This window comes from Lepus europaeus, chromosome 7 (genome assembly GCF_033115175.1).
Source record: "Lepus europaeus isolate LE1 chromosome 7, mLepTim1.pri, whole genome shotgun sequence".
NCBI lineage: Eukaryota > Metazoa > Chordata > Mammalia > Lagomorpha > Leporidae > Lepus > Lepus europaeus.
In genome coordinates this window covers 106,781,545-106,797,751 of record NC_084833.1, presented here as the reverse complement: position 1 = coordinate 106,797,751, position 16,207 = coordinate 106,781,545, and the positions used below count along the sequence as shown (strand labels likewise).

Genomic DNA, 16,207 nt, shown 5'->3' with positions numbered 1-16,207 from the left:
CCAGGGCGGAAGTTGGAGAGACCGGCGGATTTGGGGAATGTTTTGGGTTACAGCAAACTCTGGTCAGGAAATCTGAAACTGCACTGCTTCTTTCTTGATTTTTTTTTAAAGTTTATTTATTTGAAAAGTACAGTTAGAGAGAGAGGGAGAGCTAGGGATTGAACCGACCCCCATCTGGGATGCCAGCGTCACAGGCAGTGGCTTTACCTGCCCCACCACAGTGCTGGCCCCTGGTGACTCCAAGCTGTCCCTGCTCTGAAGCACATCCCAAACCCTGCGAGTGGTGACCTGGGGATTACACGAAGTTTTATGTGGCTGAATCCACACCCAGAGATTGCGAATAGCATGGGTGAGCTGCACTTCCGGTCTGAGCTCCTGGCTGATGCCTGGGCTTTTGAGCATCCCTTCTGCTCTCCACCCTGTCCTGAGCCACTGCCTCCGGGCTCCGCTCTCCCCCGTCTCCAGCTGCTCCCTCCTGGCTGCCTGCCCTGCGGCCCTGGGAGAGGTCAGTTACCTTCTCTGCCTCGTTAACCCAGCTGTAAAACAGAATGAGCCCGAGCTCACCTCTTGGGCTCTCCCGAGGGTAACAGATACGTGAGAAGATGAAGCGCCACCAAGCGTAAATCTGCAACTTGGCTTTTTAGATTTTCCATTTGGCTGCTCTGTCTCCACCCCAAGACCCTCATGTCCACAGTTCCCGGATGTGAACGGCAAAACCCAGCCGCTTGGCACACTCCAAACAGGGCTCGGGAATTCTCTTCTGACTCAGCCTTTATGGAGGCTGTTTTTCTTGTTGGAAATGTCCCTCCCCGTCTCTGCTGATCCGAGGTCCTTAACACTTCTACAACAAAAGTCAAGCCCAAGTAGTTACATCTTTACACCTTCCTTTAATCTTACTTAAAAAAAAAAATGACACATAAGAGTTTTAATTGTTTGAAAGGCAGAGTAACAGAGAAGGAGAGTTTGAGAGAGAGCTGTCCCGGGGCTGGCACTGTGGCATATACCACCCGCAATACTGGCATCCCACAAGGGCACCAGTTCAAGTCCTGGCTGCTCCACTTCCGATCCAGCTCCCTGCTAATGTGCTTGGGAAAGCAGTGTAAAATAGCCCAAGTGCTTGGGCCCCTGCATCTATGTGGGAGACCTGGAAGAAGCTCCTGGCTTCGGCCTGGCCCATGGCTGGCTGTTGTGGCCATCTGAGGAGTGAACTAGAGGATGAAGGGTCTCTCCCTCTATCTCTGTGACTCTTTTGAGAATAAATAAATATTTAAAAAAAATATTTATCTGCTGGTTTACTCCCCAAGTGACTGCAACAGCCAGGGCTGGGTCAGGCCAAAGCCAAGGACCTGGAACTTGGCTAAAGTCTCCCAAGTGGGTGGCAGGGATCCAAGCACTTGGGCCATCCTCCGCTGCTTTTCCAGGCACATTAGCAGGGAAGTGGATTGGAATCAGAGCAGCTGGGACTTGAACTGGCAATCAGATATTAAATGCCAACATTTCAAGCAGCAGCTTAACCTGCTGTGCCATTATGCCAGTCTCAAGAATTAAAAAAAAAACAAACAAACAAACAAAAAAAAACCACCATAAACCAATTAGGACAGATAACAGAAGAAAATGACCACTGACTATATAAGCAACAGAATTTTGGAATGTGGACAAGGGTAACTGATTTGGGGTGGGCAGGGTGGGGAGGCAGAGAAGAACTCTGAAACTGGTGGAGGAGAGAGCCCAGCACGAAAGCTGTTGGACACTGGACCCCTAGAAAGTGCCAGGAATGGCAAGTGCCAGGCATCTCTGATGGTGGGCGTGCAGTGTGTGGCTGAGAGCAGGGCTGGTGGAAGGGCTGTGGACCGAGTGGGGTCCCAGAAACTTCCCCACCTACCTCCTTGCCCCAACAGAAGATGGACAGCTTTGACCGAGGAGGCTCTGGGCAGGAGCAACTCTGAGGACAGAAGTAAGGGGCCATATTTAAAATAAGGACTGTGGGGCCAGCGCTGTGAAGTAGGCTGATCCTCCGCCTGCGGCGACAGCGTCCCGCGTGGGCGTGGGTTGATGGAACAGAGCCGAGCGGTGGGTGCGTGGGTGCTCGCTATTTATTTTCTCCACTGTGTGATTCAGAGATTTCATTTAGAAGGCATTTGAAGAAATGAAGCAAAGACGTGGAACTCCATTCAGTCAAGTTTATTGAATTTACTTTGTGCTTTGCACTGTCCTAGGCAGTAACATGAGAAAAATTGTAAAATAAGACCTCAACAGGGGAGAAACACACTGCACCCTGGTGCTTTCCTGTCGTCGCCATGTTGCTTTTTACAGCATTTTTAGGTTGCTTTGGGGGTTTGTGGGCTCCCTCTCTCTCCACAACCCCCGGAACTGCTGGCACTACTGTGTTCTGTGCCTGTGGGGACCAGCCCCTAAAGCGCAGAGGGTGGGGCAGCCAGGGTGTGGTCGGGGCTGGGGTCCCACCGAGGGGAAGACATGCAGAGAGAGAAAGCCACAATCGATCCTGAGCCTCGGTCACTCACAGTGAATGCCAGAGAGGTCAAACTCGGGGCTCTGGGGCCCTCGCTCACCCCCTTCCCTGGGGGCTGTGCTTAAAGTGCCAACACTGTAAAAGTGATGCATAGCTACATGCTGTCCTGAGTGCCACAGACTTGTCACCTCCTCCTTCAACCCGACTTGTGCTAACACCAGGCACTGGCACTGTCAGGGGCCAGGCCTTTGGGGTCGTCTAGGGCCCCAAGGAGAAAGTCCAGTGTATAATCTTTGATGCCCGGGAGGAGGCAGGGCAAGGGGACAGAGGACAGAGAGGTGTGCAGCAAAAGGGACTAGGCTGTGCTTGGCCAGGGCCCTGGGGCTAGGGGCCGGCTCCTGTGTGGAGGGCAGATGGGCTGGGCAGCTGGCGGGGGGGGGGGTCCTACATTTCCCTGAGGGGACAAAGCTACATAGCACAGGAAGGTCCAGGACGTGCATGGCCCTCCCTGTCCCCCCCCACAGGCGGCCCCATGCCTACTGTACAAGGTAGAACGGGATGGGGGCCTTGGGGCCACGCCACACCTGGATGCCGGGTGACAAGGTAACCCACCTGACCGAAGAGCTCCCCTGCCTGGGCCCAGCCATCTCGTGCGGTCCCCAGCCTGAGTCAGCACAAGGGGCTCAGGCAAGAGGACATCTGTGCCCCTGTGCATCAGGGCCCAGTGAAACCATCAGAGAGGGCACAGCAGCCAGGAGGCAGCCAAGTGGCGGTGGCGTGGCCAGGCCCGGATGCCTTGGAGCAGGAGTGGGAGGGTGCAGCGGGGCCCATCTGCAGCTCAGAGCCAGATCTCATCGCTGCTCACGCTGGACACTCGATAGATGTAGCCCAGCATTGGGAGGCGGATGAAGCCTGGGGAGGGGGGACAATCAGGGACCCTCGATCCTTGGGGGCCTCTCTGCCCCTGGCACTCAGGACAAGCACGGGAGGGGAGCAGAGAGGCAGCAGCAGGCCCCTCCCTCCCCAGTACCTCGGCTGGTGAGGAGGCCGCCGGGCTCTGGGTCCAGAAGCTCTGGCCGGCTGCTATTCTGAGCCATCTGCTGGTCTGCTGGTTTCCCTGCTGGATGACAGAGAGGGTGGTGCCAGGACGAGGCGCGTGCCTGATGGGGTAGCAGGCTCTCCCTCCGTCTCCCAAGCACTTCTGATGCTTTTAAAGCAGGGGCAGTGGGGGGCAGGGGGAGAGGAGGGCTGGGCGTACCTCTGCAATCCGGAGTGAGGTCATTGAGCTGCAGGTTGGACGGGAGGGACATGTTCTCCCGCGGCAGGCGCACGTTGTTGAGTTTCAGGTTGTTGGAGTCACTACAGGGTGGACGGAGGCTTCAGTGCGCACTGGCACCAGCAGCCCGGGCTCCGGTCCCCACCTGCCTCCAGGTCCAAACCATCCGTCCACCCAGCCCCAGGGAGAGTTACCTAGAGATCAGAGATGGGCGCCGGGAGGGGCCTAAGGAGAAAGAAACCAGGCCGTGACTGCCAGTGCCCCCCCCCCCCGCCACACACACTGGGCTCCACCCCTGCCCTTTCAGAGCTGGGACCTCAGAACAGAGGCCTCAAATGCCCAGCAGAGATGGGGCTCCCAGTGCCTGCCCCTGCCACCTGGTACACAGGGGTGCACGCTGTCTTACCTCGGCCACACCCTGGAAGAGCCCTGCCCAGCCCCACTTGCAGCTCTGGCTGCTACCCACAGCCACCCTCTGGCCTCCAGTGCTCCCAGCTCTACCTTTGGTCTTCTCTTTCCTGCAGACCAGGCATGCCACCAAGGTGCTGAACCCCACTAGGGTACCCAGGGCAAGCCCTCCAGCCACGACGATGCCCAGCAGTGGCACTTCCACCCGGGTGGCCAGGAGCCCTGCAGGTTGTGTCCTGGTTAGATTCCAAGTAGGCAGTGCCCCCACCCCCAAGATGCCCTCACTATTTCTCTGCCCCCTCCTTGCCCAAGGTGGCCAGGGACAGCTCACACCCTAACCTCCCCAAAGGGCAACAAGTCTTCCCATGTCTGTGCTGTGGTCCCTGCGCCCACCTGAGGCTACGCTGGACCAGCTGCTGGCAATGCTCACCGGGCGCCGGAAGCGAGGCACTGGTGACTCCCACATCGTTGCTGGCCACCACGGAGAGGTTGTGCGGCAGGCTGCGGAGCTGCAGCTGCACGGTGTGGTTGGTGAGCCAGGGGTAGTTCTGGGCGTCTAGCACCAGGAAGTCGGAGGTGTTGACAGTCACCGGCCCATCCTGGTCGATCCAGGTGACATTGGCAGGTGGGTTGGCACGCACCAGGGCAAACAGAACAACTAAGAGGCCTGGGCCCTCATTTTCCGGGTACTTGGCTCCAACCTGGGCGATCTCTGGCTTAACTGGGGTGAAGCAGAGAACAACATGGTGTCACCACGGCCCCTCATCTTCCCAGCCCTTTCTCTCCAAGTCCAGGGCCCTGGACTCTCCTCAGGGGGACACTGAGAAGCAGGGGCCCGAGTGTGCCGGGGAAGCAGCATTTCCTAGTGGTGACGAGCATAGTCTAGATTTGAATCGTGGCTCCACTTCTCACCAAGGGTATGACTTGGGCACACTGCTTTACCCCTTGGTGCCTCACTTCTCAGACAACCACGAGGACAAAGTGAGTTAATCCTTGCAAAGTGCTGCAGCGTTTGTTAAGTGTCTTGCTGGGGCTGCTGGGGATACCCGGGCAGAGGACGCACCCCGGGGGCACTCACACTGCACGTTGAGGATGACAGAGGCGTTGGCTGGCCGGCCGCTGCCTGGGTCCTGCAGGGAGCAGTTGAGCTCGTGCTGGGCCCGCTGGGCAGTGACAGTGAAAGTGCTGGTCCCTCCGGAGAAGGCCTCCCCACCCACGCTCAGCAGTCTTGACGTGCTGGCCTCCTGCAGCTGCCCATCCAGGTACCAAGCCAGTTGGGGGGTGCCAGGGCCCCCTGCCACCCGGCAGGTGAAGGAGTGGCGCTCATTCTCCCGAAGTGCCCGCTCCGCCCAGGTCTGACCATCGATCTGTGGTGCCAACTCCCCCCGACCTGGAACAAAGCAGGAGGCCTCTAGGGAGGCTCCATACTGTTCTTTGACCGGGCCGAGTCCAGTTGCAGAGGGACTGCAGGCTGGGGGGCAGGGCACCGGGGTTCTCTCACCAGGGACTGGCTGGACCCACAGCAGGTGGGAGAAGGAAACCTAGCCCGGAGCCCGGAGTGGGCACCCAGGGCATCGTGCACGCAGCGAGGGGGCTCTGGCCCCCAGAAGCGCTCTGCCAAAGAACGAACAGGGCGAGTACCTGAGCTCAGGAGGCCTGGCACGAGCAGCAGTGAGTGCAGGAGGGCAGCCGGGCCTGGGGGCAGCGCCATGGCCCTGCCAGGGCCCCAGACTGCTGAGAGGAGGGGCGAGCCGCAGTGTGAGCCAGGTGGGAGCTGACGGGCCCAGCAGTTCCTCCAGGAATTCACTCTCCAGGAACCACGTATGGAAACACAAATGCAGAATAGCCCACAATAGAGCCCGAAGCCACAACACACACACACACAGGTGCCCGGACAGACAGACAGACACACACACACACACATACACCCAGCAGGTGCCCGGACGCGCGTGGGAGCAGAATCCAGCACTGACTGCAGGGGTACAAACCGCACACACCCGCAAGCTTACAGAAGCAGCGAGAGCAACCGGACGCACACACGCGCACACGCACGTCACCCCCAGAGGATTCGCCTCCCCCCCCCCCCCCCCGGCCCTGACCTCCCTCCTGCCCCATTCCCCATCCCACCTTTCCCAATCCTGGTTGCCGGGGTGGATTTGAGCCGAGCCGGCAAAGCCGCAGGTGCGGGGGTCGCCGCAGCGTGCTCCCTCCGCCCCGCCCACTCCCGGACCGCTCACCTGGCTGCCGCCCCGCGCGCAGCCCGAGCGACTGCTCAGGTCTGAAGGGCGCCGCAGTCCGCGGCAAGGGCGGGGGCCGCGCCAGGCAGGGCAAATCGATGCCCGACCGCGGCAGGTGGTGGCCGGCCCCGGGCGGACCTCCGTGCCGCGCTGCCCCGAGCGTCCCTGCCCCTGTGCTTGGCGCGTGGGCTCGACGCAGAAGCAGGCGGAGTCGGCGAGCCCGGCAGCTTTATTGGTTCGGGGCGCCGCGCAGCTGCCCCATCATGTCGGCCAGCATGCGGTTGCACAGAGCGGCGTAGGGGTTGAGCAGCACCAGCTGGCGCCGCGCGAAGGGGCTGCCCAGCCGCGCCGCCCGCTCGAAGTCCCCGCGGGCGTCGTCGTCCCGGCCCTGCAGTCGCGCCAGCAGCCCACGCTGCACGAAGCCCTGGCGGGCGGCGCGGCCCCGGCCGCCGCTCAGCGCCAAGGCGCGCTCCAGGTCGTCCAGGGCGCCTGCGGGAGAGGGCCGGGGTCAGCGCCGGGTCAGCGTGTCCCGGCGCGCGGGGCTGCCCGGTGCCCGGTCCCCCGCGCCTCCGCGGCTAAGCCCGGCGCCGCAGGCCGTGCGGGTCCCCGAGGCGCCTGGCCGGGCCATTTGCACGCACGGGTTTGCCCATGGAGGTGCGGGCCGTGGTTCCCCTTTCACGGATGCAGCCTGGGCTGCACAGCCTCTTAGAGGCGGAGCTGGGACCAAAGGTCAGTCCTCACCGCGCTCGGCTGACTGTCCACCGAGAGACACGCAGGTTGCGGGGAGGACCCTGCCCCGCTGCCCCTGCAGGCCGCTGCAGCCATTCCCCTTCATAGTTATTATGCTTTTACCCATCCTGAATCTCAGTCAACCAAGTTATACTTAGGGCTGGGGCACAGCGGGTTAAGCCGCTGCTTGGGTCGCCAGGAGCCTCTATGGGTACAGGTCCTGCCTGCTCCTCTTCCGATCCAGCTCCCTGCCAGTGCGCCTGGGAAAGCAGGGGAGGATGGCCCAAGGGCTTGTGACCCTGCACCCGCGTGGAGACTCAGGTGGTGTTCCTGACTCTGATTAAGGCCATCCGGGGAGCTGAAACTGCAGATGGAAGATCTCTCACTCTAACTCTGCCTTTCAAATAAATAAGTAAATTTTTTTTTAAAAAAATTATGCTTAGCTGCACAGTCCTTGCAAATGCAGTAAAGTCAGCTTCTCATTCTTTTCCTTTTCAGGGTCGTTTTTTTTTTCCCCCCCCCTTCCATGCCTTAGAAGTTCTCTGTTCTCTATGGTCTGCACTGATGGCCTCTCCTCATTCTTCCATTGTCTCCTGGATCTTCCGTGTTTCCTGTGCAGTAGTTGAGGTGGGCCTCTGCGGGGGTCTTCAGTAAGATCCCCCAGACTGCTTCCTCCCGGTCTTTGCCTCAGTTCACTTCCGGTCTGGATCCCTTGGGGAGCTCCAGCACCATGCTGCAGCAAGGCCGTCTTCCCCCAGCAGGAGCTATGCTCCCCCCCCACACACACACACTGCTGAGAAGCTCCCGGATTGCTGGACTGGAGGAGCCCAGGGCCTCTGCAGGAGGAATCACCTTGCTCCTCTGTGGGGTTTCAGTCAGCGGCTTGTCCCCTGCTGCCTGGAACAGTGGCGCCTGTAGAAGGGCCTCAGGTCTCCATTATTCCCAGAAAGGAGCGAGAACTCCAGCCTGGAGTCCCACCACCACTGCTAGCCCTACCCATCCTGCAGTTCCCTCCCAGGCTTCTGTGGTAGCACCTTGCATCAGCCTGGACTCTGGTCCCCAGCACAGTCCCCTGTGTCTCCGTGTCCCCACACTAGCCCGAGTGACCTGAGTACAGCAGGTGCGATCCAGCTACTCCCTGTTAAAACCCTCATGATCTCCCGTGGTTTCAACAAGACACAGGGAAGCACGGGCTGGCAGTCCCTAGTCTTTCTGCAGGCGCAGCTCGGGCGTCCGTCTACACTGCCTGCTCCAGCCACCCTGCCCCTTGCCTGCCTTCTGGTCCTCTGCAGACTCTACTTTCTCCCGCTGACCCAGCCAACTCCTCATCCTTCCAAACCTGCCTTTCAGGGACAGGGCCCCTGCTGACCCTTCTCGAGCCTGCTACGCCACTGTCCCAGTGTCCGCTCTGCCCGCTGGCCTGCCACCTGCTGCCTGGGCCCAGTCGGATGACGACAGGCAGGGTATTTCCCCTCCCTGGGCCTTGGTGTCTTTATGAATGAAATGGCAGACAGGGTATTTCCCCTCCCTGGGCCTTGGTGTCTTTATGAATGAAACGGGGATGGCCACACTGGAGATTGTTGAGGGGCTGCGGAGATTGCCCGAGTTCCCACAGCTTCTGTCACTTAGGGACTGCTGTATACATGTTAGGTATCAGTAGTGCCTCTTTTCTCTCTGTGACCTCAGTGCCTGCCCTAGTGCCACACAGTTGGCGCTCACTGCTCCTTGAATGCACGCAAGCACACCACTCTCACAAGAGCTCCGTGAGATCAGCAGGACCTGTTCCATAGCTCATCCTTCTTAGCAAAGAACACAGGCTCCGGGGGACTCTGGGAGCTCCCCACGCCCCCCAAGCCCAGCTCCCCCCCACCCCGGTCTCTGGGCAGTGCCCTCTGGGGACCCCTTCTGCAGGAGCTCCAGGCTTTACCGCTCCTCACCTGCCACATCTCCTTGGAGTCGCCGGGCCTGGGCTCTGTTGTTGTAGGCTGAGGCCCTCTCAGGCAGCAGGTGGATGGCTTGGTCAAACCTCTCCAGGGCTGTGCCCAGGTCCCCAGCCTCGGCTGCCATCACCCCCTGCAGCTCCAGGGCCTTGGACTGCTCCAGCTGTGCTTGAGGGAAACCTCTGTCTGCCCAGAGGGGACAGGTGCGATCAGGACCAAGAAGAAAATGCCATCTCAGGGCGACCTGAGCCAAGGCTGTCTGGGTGTGGGTCACAGAAGGGGTCAGTTGCAGTTTGGGGAGCTGATGTCATCATGGTTGGGAGCTGGCATTGCTCGAGTCCCAAAGAAACCTGAGGACAGGTCGTGTTGGCCCCCAATTCATTGCCAAGGGACTCCCATCCCCAGTTCCTTAACTTGTAGTATAAGAACTCAAGGTCGCACAGCCCCTAAGTTGCATAGCTTGGGTTTGAACGCAGGTCTCTGGCTCTTTAGCTTGTTTCACTCTCCTACTTGTCCTTCACAAAGCTTCTGCCCCCACGTGGGAGACCCAGAAGAAGCTCCTGGCTTTGGCCTGGCCCAGCCCCAACCGTTTCGGCCATTTGGGGAGTGAACCAGCAGATGGAAGATCTCTCTGTCTCTCTCTGTCTCTCTCTCTCTGCACTCTACCTCTCAAATAAACAAAATCTTAAAAAAAAGGTGGGGCCACTGTGACCGCCCCACCAGACCCCGAGGATCAGCTCGGGTCTACCCCTGAGCCTTTCAGCCTGAAGTCCCCCTAAAGCTTGGGCTTCCCAATCAGAAACAAAGGGCATCAAAAACTCTAGGAGGGGCGGTGGAAAAGCCAGCGAGCCAAGTCCGCTCAGTGCGTGGCAGATGCCAGTCTGCCCGCATGTCCACTCAGCCACCCCCTGCCCTGTTTCCATTGGCCGTTCTGTAGGGGGTCATGTTCTTTGTTACAGCAGAGATATTAGCACAGTTCATGGAGTGGGCTGGACAGACTGGCGGTCTTTGTCACATCCTTGTCACCAGGCATACTAAGGATCAGCCGAGCCCTGATTCCAAGCTCAGCCGTAATCCCAGTGCCACTAGCCTATGTGCAGAGCCACTGTCCAAGGCCAAATGCTCACCTTCGTCGGCTTCCTCCTCCTCTGTGTCTTCTTCCGGGTCCAACCCCACAACATCTCCAAACGGGGTGTTGGGGTTGAAGATGGCCTGCAACACTGCCCGATCATTCGGAGTCGCCATGATGCCCAACTCCAAAATCCCAGGAGGGCAGAGAAGCCGGGCCGGGGCAGAGCCGGCAGCAGGCAGCAGGCAGCAGGCAGCCGCTTTCCCGGGACAACCTCTTTGTGGCTTAAGCTCAACCCCTCTGGCCTGGGGTCAGCGACCCTGGCTAGGCAGAATATTTACAGTTCTTTCTCCACTGCCCTCCTTTCCCAACACAGAATAAACAAATCCGGCTCCAGCCTTAAGGTGGGGCAGAGCACAGCACGCGCCAGCCTGTCACCCAGCTGGAATGATTTGGTGAGATTACGCATTAGGTATTCCCAGTTGAGAACACATGAGCCCCCACTGCTGAACCCCCACCCCCCGGGGAAAAGAGGGGGCCAGTGTGGAAGGGAAGGGAGCCACTCCTTTGTCCTCCTCAGACCTAAACGTGTTAGGTCCTGAACATCCGTCTCTGGTGGGTAAAGGGACAGAATACGGCCAGAACAGCCAGCCTGAGTTACCATCTTAAAAGAACTGGAAGGTGCTTGAGTAACCAGGTCACAGGCCCCGCCCCGCCCCCCCAGCCAAAAGGAAGCTCAACCTTGTGCAGCAATAAACTTGACATGTTTATTAATTAAACTATCACTTAAATAAAAAAAAGTGCATAGAAAATAAACATGTTTAAAAACTCCTTTTTTTTACAAGTATGTACACGTTTTACTTTTACATTCAGTCTTTCGTAGAGAGCTTTCAGCATTATTATTTTTTGAACTATTAAAGTATTCTCCTTCATCCCTGTCACAGGGAGTTAACACTGATGGACTTTAGACACATTTGCCCTTTTTTTTTTTTCTCTTTTTCTCTAACCAGAAGCTTGGAAGAACACAAGGAAAAAAAATAACAAAACAAAAGATCTGTTATACATGATAAAGTTGTCAAGAAATGTCTTATTTCTAGAAAAGAAGCTTGTCATCTGTTGAGCTCTTGAAATGATTATTCAACTACCTGTGTTTACTAAAGAGACTGTTAAAAGTTCAATAAAAGAAACAGCACGAGTCTGTTTTCTTGGTTGAGAGACAGAACTAGAGTACCTCAGAGCAGGACACCAGGAAAGCACAGAACACAACTGTCCCCTAAGTGCAGGTGGAAACCCCGACATTCATGGCAGAAATAGAGAAACAAGGAGTACAGGTACCAACTGGCAACATTCAAGGGCAGAAAAAAATCCAGGTGACACCATTTCTGCATCTCTCTGGTCCCGGGGATGGCCTCGCTTCCCATCCCCCTGTGGTCTGAGCCCCCCGTTTCGGGGACCAGAGCAAGGCTAGCCTGACATTTTCCTGCCGCTACTAGCAACTGGAACACAATCCTTATCTATAGTGTTAAGAGAATTAGAAGCCATGGACTGAACTAGGCTTTGTTACATGGTACATTACTATATTAGTTCCTATATATATCATATTTATATTTATTTGAAAACCAAAACAAACAAAAAAGGTTGCAAGTTTTCAGAGAGAGACTTGACTGGTATCAGAACCTTCTGCTCAATACCCTTGTATTGCTTTAAAATGAAGGGGATGAAACACAGAATGACACCCAGCCCTTTGCGACGACCCGCTTTTCCTTTAAAACAAAAACAAGGACAACTTGATCTCGAGTCAAAAGAAAAATCCCGAATCAAACTTAAAAGTTAACATCTGACAAGGTTTTGACCTTTAGTATTTTCAGATATTTGATTGAACGCCAGTCCTTTAGAAAGATACATTCATTAAAAGATTTTTTTTTTGTTTTTCGTGTGTTGTTGCATTTTTTTCTTTTTCTTTTTTCTTTTTTTTTTTTGTTTTTTGTTTGCTTTTGAATCAAGGTTGCTGCATGGTGCTCACTGCATTGGCCGGGGGTGAGACGGAGGTGAGCAGGGTGGTGGACTGGGTCCCGGCCAAGGAGTCTTGGTTGAGAACTTCTAGCTGCCAAGGCTTCCCCCTTAACTCTTGTTATTGGTCTAAAAACAGGAGGGGCTGTGCTGGGGGTGGTGGGCAGCCACGGAGGGAGCCAAGGGACCGGGTTCCGGCCGAAGGGGCGGCGCCACGCAGCTCTTCTGGTCACGCAGTTGTCACTGGCCACCAGGAAATGCAGCCACAACAGGTTCTAGCAGCAAAGCGAACGTGAGCTGGCTCTCACTGAGAACTGACCAGGTTTGCAGCTGTTACTCCTTAGGGATCTGGGATGCCCCTTGGGGGATTCTTGGGAACGACCCACCGTGATTCCTCCGTCTGCACTTTTGTGCGGAGATTCCTCGGTCACTTTCCAAACAGACTCAGACACGTTCTGGAGACAGCTACGCCATCCTTGCCTTCTTCCCCTCTGCGGGGGGGAAGCCTTAGCTCATCCCCCAAGTTGCTGGCAGGTGTGCTGAAATTTTTGGCAATGGACTCAAGGCTGAGCTGAAAGAGCGATTTCTCATTTCTGTGGTTGATGGTCGGGGGTGGAAAGGCAAGGCAAACCAGCTGCTGCTGGCAGGAGAAGGACAGATGTGGTTCCTCCCCTGTCCTCGGGGTTCGGGGCTGGAGGAAGAGAACGAGGAGGGGCTCACAGTACAGCGCGGCCTAGGAGGGCAGTCACTAGGTCTATTTAGCTGAGTTCCCCCACCCCTGACTGGCCTTGGGTCTTTCTCAAGGTGAATTCATGACCCATCAGTGCATTAATCGTTTCAGTAACAAACGCAGCTTAAGTTTTTTTTTTTCTTTAAAAAAAATAGGAATACAAGGATTTACAAAAAAACCTCACACAGTGCAATAATAAAGGAAAGCAGACACGAGTGGAGCCCCTCGGGCCACTGCGTCTTGTTCACGGGCAACAGGAGGGGGAGGGGAGGTCTGGGTCGAGTGCTTTCCCCAGTCCCCTGCTGGCACTTCTCCATGATGACAAGGAAGTCTCTGCCATCCTGGCCACAGTGCTGGGCTCCCTGCATGACAGTGGAAACAGTGACAATGTTCCAGCAAAGCCACCAGGCGAAAGTTCTTAAGGTCACAGAAGCAAAGGAGCCCAGGATGGAAGGCACAGCAGAGCCACGAGTCCTGGGGGCAGAGAGTGCTGGGCCGAGTCGTATTGCTTCGCTAGACTTCCCTAGGAATGACTTCCTGCGGCGAGGAGAGGGCGCCCCACCCTCTCCTGGGACCACACTACTCTGAGCCCTGTGGCAAGGCGGAGGCAGATCTGCTTTATCGTGAGTGGTCAGACTGTGCTTCAGTTTCAACGGGCTGCCCCAAAAGAGGGCACGCGGGGATCAGCGGGTGCTTTGCAGGAAGGAGGGCGTGGTGGGCGGAGGGGACGGAAAGGAGGCGACCTAATGAGGCAGATGGCGATGGTGGAGGCTGGCAGGCTGCCGTCCACGGGTCGGCTGCGGACTCTGCCGGAGGAGAGCTGAGGAAGATGAGCATCGCCTCCCGCCGCTCTGGGGCCAAGCCGGAGAGGAGGGAGACAGTTCTGGAAGGGGGAGGAGGAGAGGGAGGGGGAGCAGGAAGTGCTGTAGCCGGGTCCTACTGCAGCCTTGGGAGGAGCCTCCACGGGGAAGGAGGGCAGTGGCCCAGTGCAGCTGGGTGGCCTTCCTTCTCCGTGTATTGTCAAAGAGCAGACGGGCACAAACTAGCTACACGTGAAACACAGAGAGGACACCTTCCGGGGGGAGGGGGTCGGGCAGGGAAACCAGACTTTGTGTGTACAGCTGAGTATTTTCTCTAACTTCATCCTATGAAAATAAAAAATTATTAAAAACCGATCTTCTTTTAAATTAGGATAATACCGCGGTTTTAAAAAATAGCCTTGTCATAAGTGCTTCTCCCTATGAAGTGCTTCTCATAGAAAAATATACAAAATATATTTACATTTATAAAACCTTAAATAGTAAACTGTAAACAGAACAGAGTAAAATCCAATGACTTAATTTAACAGGTTCAGGACACTGTCTCGGGGGAAGGGAGAGAAGAAACGTTTGCTGCTGTTCTGACCGCGTCCCAAGGAGTCACCAGGGCAGTAGTGTCATTGAATTGACTTTATCCATGGATCGCGCACAGGCGGCAGAGTCCCCTCCACACAGGGTGGTCTAGTCCCCAAGTTTAGGGCCTTGAAATCGGATTAGTGTTCTGCCTTCAACTGGACACTGACCGTTTACGAATGAGTCTTCCTATGTCTTGGCAAGGGGCAAAGAAAGGAACCTGGCCTAGGAACAGGGCCCAGGGCGCGTCCCGGTGGTGATACTCTGGTTGTGGCATGATTCAAATCCTATTTAAATAATATTTTTCTTCTTCTAAAAAAAATCATGCTACACATACTTCTCCAGAACTCTCACAGGAGCTTCACGGACATGACTCCAAATTTGTCTGGTTATGGCCACTGGCTCCTGTCCACCTCCCACCTGGAGTGCTCCCAAGGTCAGGGCACTTTCTGACAGCACATCCTATGCCCAGCAGGCAGTGCCCTGGAGCAGGGAGCCCACCCCCTACCGCCCAGAAAGAAGAATGGGAAAGCAGTGGATGGAGGACAGGGCAGAGGAAGGAGGCGGAGTGAAGGGAGGACTGGGAGAGGGAAGCGGCTCCTACTGTCAGGGAGAGTGATTGGCTGAGACAAGGCGCTGGGGATGACACTCCCACTTACAGCCCAGGGGCTCAGTGTTTGCAAAGGAATTGGCAACAACCCCAAGACAGCATTTTGACACCAGAGGTGCTAGGAATTCTGCTTCCCAACCACATAGAGGAGGGCAGGGAAAACCACCAGAGCTTCTCTGCTTGCTCCCAGGCCACCCCAGGGCTGCGCCTGGCTGGCGGACCAGCAGGCGTCCAACAGAGCCTAGCCCCCTGGCAGTGCTGGGAAAGAGCCGAGGCGAGGCTGGCCACTTCTCTCCGGGGAGAGCGCAGGCCCAGGCTCCCCACATAACTACCCCTCCCTAGGCTCCTCCCGGGCGAGTCCGCTCTCAGGACCCCATCTCCCAGAGGGGCCCCAGGAGAAGGTTGATTGCGGATCTTTTCTTCGACACCTCCTCTCTCTCCAGGACTGCCACCGCTCGTACAACGCAACTATGGGGCGGCAGAGTGCTCAGGCCCCTTGGTGGTGCCCACTCAATCCATCCTGGAGCTCCTTGCTGCTGTGGTGGCTGTAGGTCCTGGCGCTCTGGCGCCGGGGGGCCGGAGCAGCCTCAGTTGAGGAACTTGCGGCATTTCTTGGCGCCACAATTGCAGGGCAGCTTGTTGCTGGCGTCCTCAATGGGGAACTTGTAGTCGTAGGTGAGCTCCTCCCCTCGGTAGATCTTGCGCATGGCGAAGATGACAATGTGCTTCTGCCCGTCGATGTTGATGACCCGAGAGTAGCAGTTGGGCTCACACGAGTGGTTGATGAAGCGGGCAGCGTTTCCGTGCATGGTGGCGTCCACCACCTCCGAGTCGTCGATGCGGAACATGTAGCAGCCAATGCCCTGCACAGAAACAAGAACTGGTTACTTCTCAGAGCCCAGGCCCAGTGAGCCCGAGTCCCAGCCTCCTCCTGATGTCACCTCTGACCACGGGTGAACAAAGTTGCTTCCAGTAAAATCTCCAGGTTTCTCCCAATTCCCATCTCTCAGGACGTCTCCATGAGGAATGCCCAGAGTACAAGCACTAGACTGTAGTTCCTTAATGGCTCTGCAGGAAAGAGACACCTAAAACACGGGAGCTGTGCACTTCTGATCCTGTGAATCACTCAGACAAACCTTCCAAGGGTATCTCTGTGTACTAATCCTTCGACTGGATTCCAGACTTTCACTGGTCCCATTAAAAATGTCAAAGATGTAAAAATGTAAAACAAGAAAGCCAGGAAGTCTTTGCATCGAGCACAGGCTATTTCTTTCGGACCTGGGACTCATACTGAGGGTTGATGGCCCCTTTGTACAGCGAACAGAAGAGCTGGGAGA

General features: G+C 56.5%; 3 protein-coding genes across 8 annotated transcripts in view; all 3 read right to left on the bottom strand.

The window, feature by feature from the left end:
- Positions 1 to 253: 253 nt before the first annotated feature.
- On the bottom strand, positions 254 to 6,236 carry TMEM25 (transmembrane protein 25). Of its 4 annotated transcripts, none has more exons than XM_062197130.1 (9): positions 5,796 to 6,236; positions 5,233 to 5,544; positions 4,585 to 4,875; positions 4,248 to 4,376; positions 3,941 to 3,971; positions 3,729 to 3,829; positions 3,501 to 3,590; positions 1,883 to 3,382; positions 256 to 841 (listed from the first exon to the last, which is right to left on the bottom strand). In XM_062197130.1, the coding sequence occupies exons 1-8, from the start codon at positions 6,076 to 6,078 to the stop codon at positions 3,309 to 3,311; spliced, it is 1,311 nt and encodes a 436-aa protein (XP_062053114.1). In that variant the 5' UTR covers positions 6,079 to 6,236; the 3' UTR covers positions 256 to 841; positions 1,883 to 3,308. The 4 variants fall into 4 exon arrangements, with proteins under 4 accessions (XP_062053117.1, XP_062053116.1, XP_062053114.1 ...); XM_062197131.1 differs by having other exon boundaries at positions 3,501 to 3,587; XM_062197133.1 differs by lacking the exon at positions 4,248 to 4,376 and having other exon boundaries at positions 254 to 841; positions 3,501 to 3,587.
- Positions 6,237 to 6,602: 366 nt separating this feature from the next.
- TTC36 (tetratricopeptide repeat domain 36) lies at positions 6,603 to 10,437 on the bottom strand. The gene is made up of 3 exons (XM_062197134.1): positions 10,188 to 10,437; positions 9,058 to 9,246; positions 6,603 to 6,880 (listed from the first exon to the last, which is right to left on the bottom strand). Exons 1-3 carry the CDS (start codon positions 10,303 to 10,305, stop codon positions 6,621 to 6,623), a joined length of 567 nt encoding a protein of 188 aa, XP_062053118.1. The 5' UTR covers positions 10,306 to 10,437; the 3' UTR covers positions 6,603 to 6,620.
- A 443-nt stretch (positions 10,438 to 10,880) lies between these two features.
- The window catches only part of KMT2A (lysine methyltransferase 2A), a 91,791-nt gene continuing 86,464 nt past the window's right edge, over positions 10,881 to 16,207 (bottom strand). For all 3 annotated transcript variants that reach the window (XM_062197126.1, XM_062197127.1, XM_062197128.1), the window contains one exon: positions 10,881 to 15,733. In XM_062197126.1, coding sequence (XP_062053110.1) covers positions 15,458 to 15,733 — 276 coding nt within the window. In that variant the 3' untranslated portion in view covers positions 10,881 to 15,457. The remainder of the gene's footprint in view (positions 15,734 to 16,207) is intronic.